This window comes from Gigantopelta aegis, chromosome 6 (genome assembly GCF_016097555.1).
Source record: "Gigantopelta aegis isolate Gae_Host chromosome 6, Gae_host_genome, whole genome shotgun sequence".
In the NCBI taxonomy this organism is placed as follows: domain Eukaryota; kingdom Metazoa; phylum Mollusca; class Gastropoda; order Neomphalida; family Peltospiridae; genus Gigantopelta; species Gigantopelta aegis.
Window position 1 is genome coordinate 28,365,487 of NC_054704.1, and position 16,365 is coordinate 28,381,851.

Consider the following 16,365-nt stretch of genomic DNA (forward strand, 5'->3'; position numbering starts at 1 on the left):
TCATAAAATAAAGTTTCGTTCCACATATCGGGGGTCTAAAAAATCTTTGTGTTTTTGGCTAGATAAATACATTATCTATCACAGAAAAAAAGTTTACCAAGATATTTCCTGCAGTTTTTTTTAAATGATGTCAAAAGGAGACCCCCCTCTGACCAAATTTAGGATTTATTTTTAGAGGGGTGGGTAACTAAAACGGATCTAACTCTGTAACTATAACACATAGAACAACATGTGACCACTCAAAACATTTGTATTAGAGTCATCTATACAATGCAATAATAAATATGCAAATATTGTATTTAATTGGATAACCAGAGGTCAAAATGTCATAAAAAAGTTTAAAATTTGTAATTTTGGGTATGCCCTAATAAAATTAAATTTCAGAAAAGTTATTGCTCCTTATACAATTTAACTGCCTTAATTCTATAGAAACATAGTATTGAAATACATTTAAGTGTTAAAAATCAACTCTGAATGTGTTTCAACCCATAATATATAAAGTGAAAAGTTGTACTATTTTAATATAAATATTTGTAATAATAAATTTAAAACAAGAGCTATGGTAAATGCATTTTTAATGGAAGTAACCAGGTGTATTTCTAAAGAGTTAATAGTCTGTACTATTCAAAAAGTCAATCCAGGAGGGTAGTCAATGGTGGACAAGGTCAAACATAGAGGTGAAAGGTCAATTAAGTGCAAACACGTTTTTTTTTTACTGCAATGCTTTTTTTGTGCAAACTTTCTTGATAGAAGTGGTCTGGATACTTCTCTTGTCCCTGTAATATATAATTTGACAATATATATATTTGAAGTTATTGGAAATTATGAAGAATCTCGTAGATGAAAAGGCAAATAACTCGGGTTGACTTTTAAGAAATTGCAGTCCATCTTATATATCAGATTGTGATATTACTGATATGAAGATTTGAGATGTTTAATTATTTTAAATGGTCTAATCACTTTGAATAGGTACTAGTACCTATTAGTACCATAGTTCTAACTCCTTATAGGCCTGCATTTAAAAAAAAATTTTTTTAATTAGCTGTGAAATGCACTGTGCAGGCGTTTTTGGCTTATGTTTCTGCTTTCTCACAACTGTTCTGCACATATACAGTCAAACAATGTATATTTATGTATTTGTATAGATTTTAGTCCATCTCATCACCACTATCATCATCATGTAATGGACCATCTTCTTGAAGGTGTATGTTGAAGCCACGCCAGCCTGGAATGTTTGGTTCATCGCTCTGTGTGTATTTCAGTATGACATAGAATAAATCCGTTTTTCTGGCATGGACAACCATTTCCTTGACGATGGCCACCTGCAGGTCATGGTCACTAACTGTAAGATCTTCTGGGCCATGTCTCTTTTTTTGATGATAGACTTCTATCTGGCATGGTGGTGGATTCAGAGTACGTTGTCCTTTTTTGATGACTGCTGTCCTGTTCCCTTCATCTGATGCGGTTGGCTTACTCTGTATCATGATGCCATTCGTATGGTGGGTTGTACCAGCACCAGATTTGGTTTCCTCTCCAAAGTCTATATTGTCCCAAACCATTACAGTGGGTGTTTGCTTTTCAAAACCTTTGGGAATGTCTCCACCTGTCTCAAGTTGGAGTTGGGCCAGGCTTGTCTCATAACCAACAATTGCATCAGATGAAGCACAGTGGCCAAATCTATTCAGAATATCTAACAGCTGACAAGAACCAGTCAAATGTCGGACTGTGAGACCCAAGGCTAAATATTTTGGAGTTTGTCTTCTTCCATTTGATGCCAGATAAACAACATCCTGACAAATAGACAACAGTTTTAAATAAATACTATCGGGAACACTAACCCTCTCTGAAATAGAAAGCTCTTCTGAGACTCCAATGCTCCAAGCAAGTAAGTTGTACAGTTCCACAGGAACAACTGATTCACATGATTCAATGTTCATAGTATCTGATGTTGGTGGCCATGGGGTTTCCATTCGAGGTTGTTCTTTAATATCTCTTTGAAGAATGACACTTGTTTCATATAAGGTTTGCATGGAACTAAAAGCACTGCTTCTGGCTTATAGACCTGATACAGTAGACTTCATAGGACTGCTTGCCTCAGTGTCAGTGTCGCTTGGTGTTAAGTCTGATCCAAGCTCACTCTCTGATTGGAATCCTTCCAGGAGATCATCATGTGACAAGGTCTCTGTGAAGACTAGCTCGCTAACATTCTTCCGGCATGGAGAATGAAAAGTAAGTTGTGGATAGTCATTCTCAATACGTCTTTTCAGTTGATCAGTTCTGAAATTTAAATAAAATAAAGTTCAGTATTTAACAAAAAGGTTCATCATCGGAGTGATCCTTCTCAGTGGACCCATATGAAGTTTGGGCAATTTTTCTTTCCAACCAGTGGTCCACAACTGGTTCATCAAAGGACGTGGTATGTGCTGTCCTGTCTATGGGAAAGTGCATATAAAAGACCCCTTGCTGCTTATCAGAAAGAGTAGCCTATGTGGTGGCAGCGGGTTTCCTCTGAAGAAATGTGTCAGAATGACCATGTGTTTGACATCTAATAGCCAATGATAAGATAAACATCAATGTGCTCTAGTGTCGTCATTAAATAAAAACAAACTTTAAAAAAAAAAATATATGCCCAAATAACAATAACATTTAATATAACAGTATTTGCTAGTGCATTAATATACATGGCATCTTCAACAAAAGTGTTTTCCAACTATACGTGTGCTGTTACCTGTAACTTGTGGCATCATTCATTTCATGTTTGGATACAAAGCGTCTAAACAGAAGTAGCAGCAATGACATTCTCAAAATCTCGTGATTTTTCAGCAGGCGAGTTACCACCACAGTCTCACAAAACAAGGCATATGCAGTTGAATACTGTTGTATTGGAACAGGTTCACTGAAATAAACAAAGTCAATTGGGTTATTCATAGTAAAGTCATGTAACAATATACAAGTTAGTTTCTATATGTTTATGTTTAATGCTGATGATGCAGTACATGTACAATGGTATTTAGCATGATTATTAACCACATTTGTTGAAATACTCCTTGTAATTTCACTGTCTTCTACAGAAGTTAGATTACAATTGTAGTAATGGTTCAGTTCATCCGATTCTGTCTTGTGGGTTTCCTCATAAATATTTATATTTAAAATTTGATTAGTCCTTATTAAAACCTAAGTACTTACATATACAAGCACTGTGTGTATGTGAATGTATGTATGTATGTGCATGCATGTTGTGGATGTGTGTGCATGGCATATACATGTTTGTAAGTATACATGTGAATTTAAATTCACATCATAATATTATTAATTAAGATACCATGTTTACCACTGTACCAATCAACCTTCACTTTGCTTATGTTATGGGGATATTAATTTTTTTTTTTAAAAGGGGGGGGGGGGGGGGGAATGAAAAAACCTTTTCTTCTTTCTCAGGAATCTTGTGTAATTTTTGTAGCATGAACGATGATATTTTACTTCAATAGCTACACAATCCTTGTCTCGAATGTGAAGTAGAATTGTTTCATCACACTTCTGAGTGGCTGCCTCTCGCAACTGACCTGCAATGTAAGATTATTACATGAGTGAACTGAAAACATTTCTTCCAGCCTAAACCAGTTAAAGCTGTAATATACTAATAATGGTCAGTTACAATATAATAACATCAATTTGTTTGTTGCTTTTTTTTATGTAGACCAGCAGGCTTAGCCAACTCCAGTCCCCGGATGCACAGGGCTACCCGTGGGCAACCATATTGTTAACTGTATAAACCACATTTTAGATACCTGGTAGTCCATGGTCTGCCATTAAAATGTAAAATTGTTCTAACCCTGCACACCACAATGTGACTGTCAAAATAAAAGTTTTTTTTTGTGTTTTTTTCTCTTTCACAATTTAGACCAATAGTCCAGTCTGTAAGATAAAATGAGCTGTTTTTTCCAGTTCGCCTCTCTTTCCATAGAGTTTGGTGTGTATGGCAGTTTCGATTGGCCACTCAGCTTGTCTCAGGTCTTGATGAATTGGACACGCCTGTAAGATGTGTTCTGCTGTTTGGTCTTCCAGGCCACAACCGCAGGTTGGTGTTGCTGCAAGTTTAAACTTTCTGAACATGTGAGCATTCAGTCGGTTGTGGCCTGTCCGGAGTCTCAACAGAGTTACTTGTTCCAAGCGACTGAGAAGGTGGTAATCATCTTGTTCTGTCCTGGGTCTGTTGGCTGCCAAAATGAATATACCAAATAAAAGTTATAAAAGGTATGCCTAATTAAAATAATTAAATATTTAAATCATATATTTCGCAATATAAATATTTGAAAATAAGAAGAAAATGTTTCTGGTAATAATTTGAACAAGGGTGGTGACCAGAAGCATATTTATTTGTGTGGCCTAAAATAAAATAAAAATGTTATAAACCAATTACTTACCAGCTGACTCAGTTTCTGCATGTATTAGCTTGTCTTTAACTCGTTTGTGTCCAACAGTGACACATAAGTCTTTCTTCTTGCATATGATGCATAATGCTGGTAAAACACTACAGCTGGATTCACCGACTTTTGACACAACAGAACTGGACCGGAGTTTTTTTGGAGAGCTGACATCAGTATCATCGTTATTTGATTCATTTTCTTCTGGCACTACCAATGCTGTTTTGTCACTAGCCTTTTGTGATTTCTCAATGTATATCTTGTTTGTAAACTTTTGATAACATGATTTATGATAGCCAAAGTGTACACAAGCGTCTTTTGAAAACGGAATGTCAAGTACGCCACTTCTAAAAAGATTGTTCGAAATATCACTAAGTTCGCCCGTTAATTTTGACCATTTCGTAGCACACTCTACGCATTTATCCCATGTGGTAGCTGAAAAGGTTGTCAATTTACCTTCCACACCTTGACACACATGTATAATGCAGCGAAGCTTGCCTAGATCTTTAGATGTAGAAATTTCTTTAATTTTCCCTCTGCGCGCAGCCATGTTGTATTCCTGCCCGCACAGGGGATTCCCCACTTTTTGTTGACATTTATAGCCGTTATGAGTGCGATTTTTGCAATGCACGTTTGTATATAGTTCCCATTTTCAGTTTGAATTAAAAAAAAACTGCAGGAAAAAAATTGGTAAACTTTTTTTCTGTTATAAATAAGATGTTTGTCTAGCCAAAAACATAAAAATTAGTTAGACCCCTGATAGGTGGAACGAAACTTCACGTTTTTCTGTTCAGCGGACGGCCTATTATGTAAAAACTAAAATACAAATATGTTCCAGCGATTATGACGTGGCAAACGCAATCAGTATTTATGCAGTGTTGACACTAGCAACAGCACGGCTATTTTTAATTATATTTATTCCACCTTCTATATGCAATGTAGGGGCCTAGTTGAACTATTTTTCATGTGTAAACTATATTGTATACAATATACAGAGAAATAAACTAGTTTATTCGTTGGATCAACCTAACTATTCATACTATTATTCGAGAAAATCAGAAAGCTGAAGACGTTTTACACTTGGACAATACTGAGGACCATGAACCAGTGGTGGAGGAAATTCTGACTCATCTCTTGCGCGTACCAGAAGTCGTGCAGGTAACAGTGTACAAGTCTACTGAATTCATGACATGAAAGCAGTTTTAACGGGAGGACTGGGCTGTTACTGGTCCATGTTTGTTGCTAATTACTTTAAACAGGTGATATTTTCACACACACACGCACGCACGCACGCACGCACGCACTCTCTCTCTCTCTCTCTCTCTCTCTCTCTCTCTCTCAATCTCTCTCTCTCTCTCTCTCTCTCTCTCTCTCTCTCTCTCTCTCTCTCAATATATATATATATATTCAAATGAAGCTTGTTATCGGTGTGCCCCACACTATTCGAACGCGTCGAAGCGTTGCGGCCTTTGTATTTGCGAGAAGTACTTTATTATTTGCAATCCTACAACGGCGTCCCTGAATAAGCGAAACGAACTGGTCAGCAAATGTAGACACAAAGACAAATACCTCTTGAGTAATTTAACATGATTAGAAGAGACACGTTGCCGTAATTAATGTTCTATACAAATCACTCTGGTTTATGCACTGAAGAGTGCAGGTTCGCACAAACATCACGACCTGTACGAAACAGTATTGTATGTAAATAAACCATGGAAGTCAAAGTATAATATATCCAAGTTATTATTATATGTATATATATATATATATATATATATATATATATATATATATATATATATATATATATATATGACAGGCCCGTAGGAACGACTTTGGGAGTGGCGGATACAAACTATATCAGATTTTGGTTATAATGGCAAATATCATTGTGATAAAAAAAAAGGATACGTATCGCTTTGTGAGGTCTCATCCTCCTACAAAATTGTTTTTGTAAATAATTTCAGTTTGGTTTGACGTAAGAAGAAAAGTAAAAATGTTTTGGAAATAACAATATCGTCAACGAACCTAACTGCGTTATGCTTCCAACTCTGTTCGGTTTGTTTAATCGTGTACTGTTCGCGCAGCGCAGTCAACATCCGATTTGTTGACGTCTGCATGTGGTTCATTTGTAATGTTTTTCTTCACAATTTGTGAACATTTTTATTGACAATAAAGTTCAGAAAAGTAAGTATCTCAATGCAAAACGTTACAAACTTAGGGGGGGGGGGGGTTACAAGCTATATTGTTACACAAAACCCCTTACATTTTCGTCCTTGTGGTGGCGGGGGGAGGGGTGGTTGTGCTGTTGATTCGCGTTACTTTATAATTTCATTAGTATATTTTAAAATTGCTTTGCAAATTTATTATAATTATTAGTTGAACAAACGTTTTCATTGCTACTTGAACCAACAATGCATAATTCAGGACCGTACCCTGATCAAAATCCGGGAAGGGGGGGGGGGGGGACAAATGAAACCCTATACAAATTAAACCCTGAGATGTGTATGCTATTTTCTGGCCCTGTAATTAATGCCATCAAATGTGCATACATGATTACAGTTGGTCTACCTCCGCTCATTGAACGAACAAACGCAGGGGCTTAAGTCTATTTTTTCAATTAAAATCAATTTATTGTACATAACACTCACAGGGAGCAGGTACAAAAACAATAACAATTACGTATATGTACATGTTATTGTTCATGTTATATGATCGAGGGCGTAGCTCGAGATCTATTACACCCACCACTCAACGGCCGCAATAACTGTGGTCTAACTAGACAAATCTCTCGGAAAAGGATGATGTAACTAACTACATGTAGCTTGTACCACGCCCCCATTACAGATTTATATTGTAGCTTTACTAGTACTGTTAGTGAAAGTGTCTGAAACAATGTTCTAATTTACTTCCTGCTGAACTATATGTGACTTGTAGGCGTACCTTTCTTCCGCCATTCAGCAATCGCTAAAATTTAGGTTAAACACGCCCGTAGTCTAGCTACTGGATACGCCACGGGTAAAATCAAAGGGACCGACACCAAAGCGTGGTACAATACATAGTAGAACATGTATGGACTGGTTAACAAAGTAACAATATCACGACTGCACTTCTGTGCTGTGAACTTAAACAAATTCTTTGCTTATGGAAAATCCAAATGGCGCTACTTAACTGGGTGTGACTAAACAACCACAACAACAAAAACAACAACAACAACTACTACTACTACTACTACTACTACTACTACTACTACTACTACTACTACTACTACTATTACTACTACTACTACTACTACTATTGCTGCTGCTACTACTTAGTACTACTACTACTATACTACTACTTAGTACTACTACTACTTAGTACTACTACTACTACTACTGTTGCTGCTGCTACTACTACTGCTACTACTACTACTACTACTGCTACTACTACTACTACTAGTACTACTATTGCTACTACTATTACTGCTGCTACTACTACTTAGTACTACTACTACTACTATTACTACTGCTGCTGCTGCTACTACTACTACTACTACTACTACTACTCATGGGGCAGAGCAGGAAGAGGGGCTGGGGATGTCTCAATCAAAAATATTATTAGTTTTAAATTATCAGGGGCGGCGCAATGATCCAGCCAGTGCACCACGACTGGTACATCAAAGGCCGTAGTATGTGATATCCTGTCTATGGGGTGGTGCGTATAAAAGATCCCTTGCTGCTAATCACAAAGAGTAGTCCATGAAGTGGCGACAGCAGGTTTCCTTACTCAATATCTGTGTGGTTCTTAACCATATGTTTGACGCCATATAACCGTAAATAAAATGTGTTGAGTCTGTCGTGAAATAATTTCCTTCCTTCCTAATTGCTAATAACAATAGTTAAGGCACTCGTACTAAACCCGTGACCGGTGCGGCGCCGAATAGCAAATGTTGGCTAATTACGGTTTATACAAAATATATAAAATTTATTATTTCAAATATTGTAGCATAGTCAACATGGTCAGTGATGGACTATCATCATCATTGTCGTCTTATTCCGATTCAAGTATCATGATTGCTGCAGTAGCCACTTCCTCAACAGAAGCAGCCATGTTGGTGAAGTAACTTCCTGTTCCAAACTCATTCCTTTTGCTGACCAGGACAGAACAGTTGGAACATGTCCAGGAGAAGTGAAAGGAGCGCACCCATAATCGCGTTTTCCTGTGATTCACTTCCTGGGTCACTGACCTTCATTCGACACTGAGCTGAACCCCCTGCTCCTGAATAAGCTCATGCCGTAGTAGGCTGATAATGAGTTGTTTTACCCACCTAGGCTTATTCCCAGTGAAATACGCGTATGTTTAATTGTAAACGACGATGAACCTGATTACTCTGGTAGTTCAAGACAATGGCATGACTTGTCATTGTGGATTGCGGCCTAAATAAACGGATGGCAGATATTACTATGGCTGCCAATGGATGGCGGGCGTACTGGAAATAAGTCTTAAAGAGATGGCGGGCCATCAAAACTTTCTGTTTATATCATGTTAGGGCAAGATGGAATGCCATTATCCAAGAACTCGGATTCAGTTTCATGTTTCTGTAGATCAATACTCACTATAATTGTTGATGAAAAGTACACCGGTGTATGTGCAACGAATACTGGGTCTACTAAAGTGTCATTTCATTAGGTTGACATGAAACGGAGTACTCTTTACATTAATGTCTACATTAAAATCTAAAGTACCTATCATGTTAGTAACGACACATGGCCATTTTCACCGCAAATCGTGTTCACCTATCTTCGACTGTTTATCTCTACAAATATATTTAAATCTGTGTAGGCCAAGAACTTCCCACACTTGACACTCTCCAGTGAACTCTCGATTAGACAAGACGTGTCTTTGTGCTCTCTCGAGCTACTCCCCCTACTTTTTTTTTTCATATGGAAAGCTTGTGGAGTATCGCGTTGCGTACACTGGGACACGGACAATCGTGACCCTAGTGTACGGTGATCCCAACAAACTACGGAAGAATAAGAAGAGGAACCGCGCGTCAGGGGTGGCACGAGAGGCGTCAGAGACCGCGACCAGCCCGGTTTCATTTCTGTGTGTACCAGCTCAAGCGAAGTCGCCACCTCCGCGGAAAACGATACCTGTCGAGTTGGAGGCCCGAAAGGGTGCCGTTGTGAAACGCAAGGCTAACACACACTGCCTTGCGACCAGCCCGATATGGCGAGATCGTAGCCGCCCCGACCCAATCCGGAAGACCAGGGGGCGTAGACTTTGTCCGCGCACAAGCTCAAGCCAAGGTACCGTCACGTCATGAAAATGGATATCACCAGGAAAGAGGAGCTGTACGTCGGGACGGATACGCTCACATTCCAACCACGACCCAGTGGCAAGGGGGAGTTCGCAATCTACCCGACCAACACCAGTGGCGGAGTGGGCTTGGTCTACATCACTAAGCGGTGGAAGGATACTAACAACCAGGGACTCCTAGTGCCGGAGATGGACAACGCCTCTCTTCATAAGCCACGAAGTGTAAAATTGCCGTATCCTAAAATTAATGGATATATATATTTTTAAATAATTTTTAGAAAGATTGTAGTAAGAGAACTACTCTTTAAAATGTGTACATGCACATGTACATGCAATACAAATTATTTTCTGACAATACCTGAGGTAGAAAAAAGAGGCTCTTTTAACATAAAAAATTGTACTTGGTTGTCATACTTTCAGGGTTTGCAACAGCCCCCTTAACCCATGCTAGATACGTCCCTGTAAATATTAACGGTCAATACAAATGAATGGATGATGTGAAATTCGTGTGTACTAACTAAAGTATAAACTTTTTATAATTTCTGCGTCAGCTTCCTTCCCATTCCTGAAAATATATTCTTTCATTAAAACTTATATGGCTTCATATATGAAAAATAACCACAGCACATTGTAATATTATAGTCCATGCTACTGTGAAATTGTAAGTCGACAAAACAAAGGTTTTGATTTATGAAGAAAATTGAGTTTTAATCAAATGTTGTCTGAGCGTACGGCGAAGAAGAAGAAAGAAGAAGAAGAAGAATCAAATGTAGCCTACTTTTGTTCATTCGAAACTACTAAAGAATGTTTGCACATTTAGGTCCGTAAAAATGTTGTTAAATGATTTATCTTAATAATGTATAAGTAGTTTAAACTATCGTCGTAATTCAAAATAACAAACAGCAAAAACGGAGATCATTACAATACTTTTTATTATTATTATTATTATTTGTTTAACTTTATACTACCCAAAACTTGTATTCTAATTTTTGTTTTAAATATCCAATCGCAAATGTTTAAAATGTGCGTGCGATAGGGGTCGTATAGTATATTACGGGCTAGCAAAGGTTGCAGACGATGATAGGTTACTGACATAATCAGGTTACGGGACGATAAATATACATTTACGTCTATAATAAAGTTAGCACACCTCGTAAACTTTTGATATATTATTACTAATAATATTCTGCAACTATTCCTGAAAATTTCAGCTCTGTACTATCTAATTTTGATCTAATGTTCCTGGACTACCAGTGGTAGGCAAACATTCGGTGTTTACACTATAGTAAAGTTTGTTTTATTTAATGACTAGAGCACATTGATTTTTTCTTATCATCGGCTATTGGACGTCAAACATATGGTCATTCTGACACTGTTTGTTTTTTTAGAGGAAACCCGCTGTCGCCACATAGGCTACTCTTTTACGATAGGATGCAAGGGATCTTTTATTTGCGCTTCCCACAGCCAGGATAGCACAAACCATGGCCTTTGTTGAACCAGTTATGGATCACTGGTCGGTGCAAGTGGTTTACACTTACCCATTGAGCCTTGCGGAGCACTCACTCGGGGTTTGGAGTCGGTATCTGGATTAAAAATCCCATGCCTCGACTGGGATCCGAACCCAGTACCTACCAGTCTGGAGATCGATGGCTTACTATTGCGCCACCGAGGCCGGTCTATTCGTAATGAAGACACGAAGAGACGCGTTTTCAGGACTAATAATAATAATAATAATAATAATATAGACACGGCAGCTTTAAATACAGCAGCTTTAAATGTTAAAAAATAAAATTTTGTTTTATTATTTTAAGCCAAAACACCAAAATGAAATAATTGATTAAAAAAGAATGTTTCGGGGCATGGCCCTGGGGGATTACATATCATGACCCACCTAACCCGGCCAAATCTTTTTCTTCCTTTTTAAAATTATTATTATTATTTTACAATGCAATATTTAGTTATTCATTTAAAACATTGAGAACATGGTCAGCTAGGTTAATTTTCGCCCCCACCCCACCCACATGTCCAGACCACGGTACGGCCATGCGTTTAATTGGAGCTGGTACAAGAAATAGGTACTGGGGGGAATTTCGTCTGGTTTGTTTCTGCATACATTTGTATATATCAGCAAATATGCAGACTCGTCTTAATTGAACGCTATCAGCCTATATGAAAAAAGAAAAAAAATAGAGTGGATAAAACAAGTTGTTTTTGTTTAACGACACCACTAGAACATAATGATTTATTATGCATCGGCTATTGGATGTTAAACATTTGGTAATTTGAACGTTGGGGAAAGTGGCTTCACCTTTTTAATGATACATAAAATTATATCTTGTATATTTGTATGCCTATGTTTCTATCTATAAAAAAACATATCTTTGCTATATCTCTTTTTAAACATCATACTTTTACTTTCATACTTTATCTGTCTTTTCTCTGTTAGATACCGAATGTCATTATTATTATATTAAATACCCAATAACAATCAGTTTTAAAGTTGACCTGGGTATCTAACTAATCTGTTCTTGAATTCTTTTCCTTATCTTCCCTTACCCTTTCCTTTTCTTCTCTCTTTTTTAATTTTTATTTTATTCCATTTTGACCCTCAGATTACAATTTGAAACTAATTGTATGAGGAAGCCTATATAGATTGATATTTGTAAACAGAAAATCTTAAACATCACATATAATATATATTTTTATAATTTTGTATGTCATACTATTTGTATATAACTTTTATGTGATACTGTAAGACAATGATTCAAGGCTCCCCAACCTTGACATTGCCTATGATCTGGGTGTAATAATAATAATAATAATAATTAAAAAACAAACAAAACCATTTGGTAATTTTGACAAGTAAAATTGGAAGTAAATTTTCAAAAGTAGTTATATGAAAAATGCTATTGTGTATTTGAGCCAATTTTTATTTATATAGACGCAAAAACAACAATATGGAACGGTCTGAAATGTAAACTTGTAAAAGTGTTTTGGATATATTCGTTTTTATTTATTGTGCTACGTTGCTAATTCATATTTGTTGTGTGATAATGGTTATGAATTTCAACTCTACAGTCTGTCATGTTAAAGGTCATTTGAGTAATTTTGTTGATGTTGGGAGCTGTGGGTTTTTTTTTGTTGTTGTAATATTCGTGTTTTGCAAGTTCGTTTGAAAACTTTGAGAGGCCATGATCGGGTAAATGGAGTTACTTGTCGCGTTTTTAATTTGGGATTTACACGATGATGTTTCACTGCTAGGTGCACTTAAGGGATCAATATTTTCATCAATTTTTTAATATTTGCGTTTTTGATGGCAAAGCGTGAGTTATCGGTGTCGTCTGCTGTCAGTGACTGTACATTTTCGATCAGATGATTTCACTCAACAGGACGATTGCTAGTTGAAATTCTGCTTGAAAAGGCCGATGCAGGAGGCGTTGCTATATCGTCTGGAGAGTATTCTTCAGGGTAATTTTCTGGTCCGAATATTTCTTCCAATTCGCCCAAATAAACGATTCGGCGTCTTCTATGTGTACGTCATTCATATTTACAAACAGTGACCTTCACCGCGTATGAACACACGTAAACAACGTTACAGTAGGTACACTGACTTTCGGAGGTGGTATATCGTAGAATGAACCACTTGTAATCAGCCAATCAAAATGCTTGATTTCTTACACGTATTTTACAATGTGCATTATATAACACTAAATATCATATGCATAGTATGTTATAATAAAGCCTAGCTTGATCATGTGCTTTTAGGGCATCATTTTGTTTTACCAAAGATCTAGAGGAACAACGTGGTGCATTTGCAAATAATGTGGCTTCATTGCTTGGTATAGGCTGGACAACCCTTCTAAAATTTCCGAAAAAGGAAGATACTCACTCTCTAAAGTTGGCTATGTGAAGGCAGATATAAAACCTGTTGAAGTTCAGGCCACTAAGTTCACGAGTGCTGCATATGGCAAGAGTTGTTTTCATCCATGATGAAATGCAGGTGCAACATGTCACTTTCAAAAAGAGGCAATGTTGGTGCATCATGATCTGTGAAAGTCTGCTCCCTTCGAACCTTGGCTTTACGTGCATATTCTCGTCACCCTGTATTAACTTTAAAAATTTAATCTGTATAATTTGCTGCTACTTTGTTAAAAAACCCACTTTTTCACTTAAGGTGAAAAGGGTGCGTGTTCGGGAGGGTTGTGTAGGGTTCTCTAGCTAGACAAAAAGGACACTTTTGAACTAAAAAGGGAACATCGTAGTACAGCTTCCCCGCTCACTAAGTACGGCCCTGGTAATATAACCCGTCCTACATTAAGCCAATTGACAGAAAAAAACCCGTCTGTATGTAGCCAAAATGGATTTTAATTATATAAATGATGTAAGGGAAATAACTCTATTTGTACAAGTCTCTTATGTCATTGTTATTAGTATGTTATTGTTAGGTAGTTAAAGCTGGTTAGAGTAATTAACTAATTGGAGGAATTTTAAGTTTATACATGGTAGTTATTAGTGGGGAAAGTAATTAGGTTGGGTTTAGTCTTGATTTATTAGTTTTTAATTATTGGTTTTAAATTATTTATAGTCTAGACACCACTATTGTGTTTTTATATTACGGGGTATATTAAGTTTAGCTTGGAGGGTTTATTTTTGAGTTGGCAGAGGGTGAGTACAACTTCACTCATTGCTTCCCCCTAACTCTTCAGAGTTGGGTTAGTGGGTTAAATATTTGGGGTTTATTTCTAGTTATGGTATAGAATAACCACTCTTTAATTTTTGTTTTAAAGTAGTTTTGAAAGGGACCCTGAAAGTTGAAACACATGTTTATTTTTGTTTAACTAATATAATGAATGCATGAATGAATGAATGAATGAATGTTTAACGACACCCCAGCACAAAAATACACATCGGCTATTGGGTGTCACAAATGGTAAGTATATGAAAATATTATATATATATATATATATATATATATATATATATATATATTTATGTAAAACCACAGTGTAGGGAGCTGTGGGTGAAAAGTATAATACAATACATAAAATCAAGGTAAGTACATTTTAAAACTTTGTATAGAAGTCAAAGTGTTTTAAAAACTTGACAATTAATTCTGAGTGGAATTTAAAAGATTCCAAAAAATAACTGAGTGAGTTTAGACTTATCTCGTTGACTTGTTTTATTCTTAGTTTGCTATAAATAAATATACGAACTTGGGTTGATCTAACAAGAGGATGCAAGGTATTAGATTAAATAATTACACCTCCTGTTACATTTTTGGTGCCGTGCCCAGGCTAGTCGATTAAGAAATACATTTTAGTAAGGATAGACGATTTGATTTTTTTAGATAGTTAATTTGTTAACAAACTGTAGTTAGTTCAGTTTGTTTTAATAATGGTGGCATATGTTTAAGTGTATTATAGAGTAGGTGTTAATTTTGTTAGACGTCAGATTTGTTTTAGTTTGGAAGTAAAATTTGTTTTTTATTATTGATGTAATTTAGGATTGTTGATTTGTAGATACAACTAGAGGAATTTTAAAAAATGGCTTATAGACTTGATGAACCAGAGGTTCAAAACCCATTAGTTGAAATACCTTTTGAAGAGTCAGATATAAATCCATCATCTAAGGGTTTAGCAAAGCAGGTTCATTTAGGTAGTATTGATGGAATGGGAAATGTGTTAACACCTAGTACCCCAAAACACTTGGCAAGTCCGGGTAGTGTGCATGAATCTGTTTTCAGAGAAAGCATGCATTCCAATCCGGTAGGTTACGAGAGAAATGTCTATTCCCAAAATTCTTGTCTGTTATATCCATGAGATCAGACGTTTGGGAGATCGTACAGGTATACAAATAGTCACCAAAATGATACGTTAGGGAGACAGGGACATTTCCAAAGTGCCAACAGAGACAATGTAACCCCGGATGTGAGAAACTATGGGAACTCATTTGGCAATGATTCTTTTGAGGTTAGACTTGGTGAGCAAAAACATAGAGATTTTAATCCAGTATTTTGCAGAGATAATGGTTATTATAATACTGGGAGTTGTCAGGGAAGTTGTCAGTGCAGTAACCTACATGTGTGTATTTCCAAATCCCCACTGAATAACGAGAAGGGGGAAAAGAACCTGATCGGTTTGATGGTAAACGTGTAGACTGGAAAGATTACATTGTTCAGTTTGAGGAAGTTGCTCACTGGAATGGTTGGGGAGAGAGGGAGATGGTTCAACAATTGTGTATGAGGTTACGTGGTTCTGCTCAAAAACTGTTAGGTGACCTTAGTAGAGATCAACTAAATAGTTATCAGGAACTCTAAAATATACTGTCACAAAGGTTTAATCCAAAGGAGAGAGAGGTAGCTTATCGTTGTGAGTTCAGAAGGCACTATAGGAAAAAAGGGGAAAGTGCATCAGATTTCGGGTTTGCATTAAGAAGACTTGCTTGTCTAGCCTTCCCTAGCATATCACACATAGGTAGGGAATTGTATGTGATAGATCAGTTCATTCAAGGTTTGGGTTCATTGGAAATTAGGAAACATGTACAGTTCCATCATCTACAGACACTTGAGTCAGCTATATCACAAGCAGTTGAGTTTGAAGCATTTGAAAGCACCAATGAAACCCTTAACCTTCGAAAACCT

General features: G+C 36.7%; 2 protein-coding genes across 2 annotated transcripts in view; one reads left to right on the plus strand and one right to left on the minus strand.

Annotated features, from left to right (window-relative positions):
* LOC121376476 (2'-5'-oligoadenylate synthase-like protein 2) overlaps positions 1-16,365 on the plus strand; it is a 69,809-nt gene that overhangs the window by 16,924 nt on the left and 36,520 nt on the right. The window lies entirely within an intron of this gene.
* Positions 237-4,978, minus strand: LOC121376477. Its single transcript, XM_041504354.1, has 4 exons — positions 4,425-4,978; positions 3,422-3,563; positions 2,729-2,896; positions 237-2,277 (listed from the first exon to the last, which is right to left on the minus strand). The coding sequence occupies exons 1-4, from the start codon at positions 4,972-4,974 to the stop codon at positions 2,055-2,057; spliced, it is 1,083 nt and encodes a 360-aa protein (XP_041360288.1). The 5' UTR covers positions 4,975-4,978; the 3' UTR covers positions 237-2,054.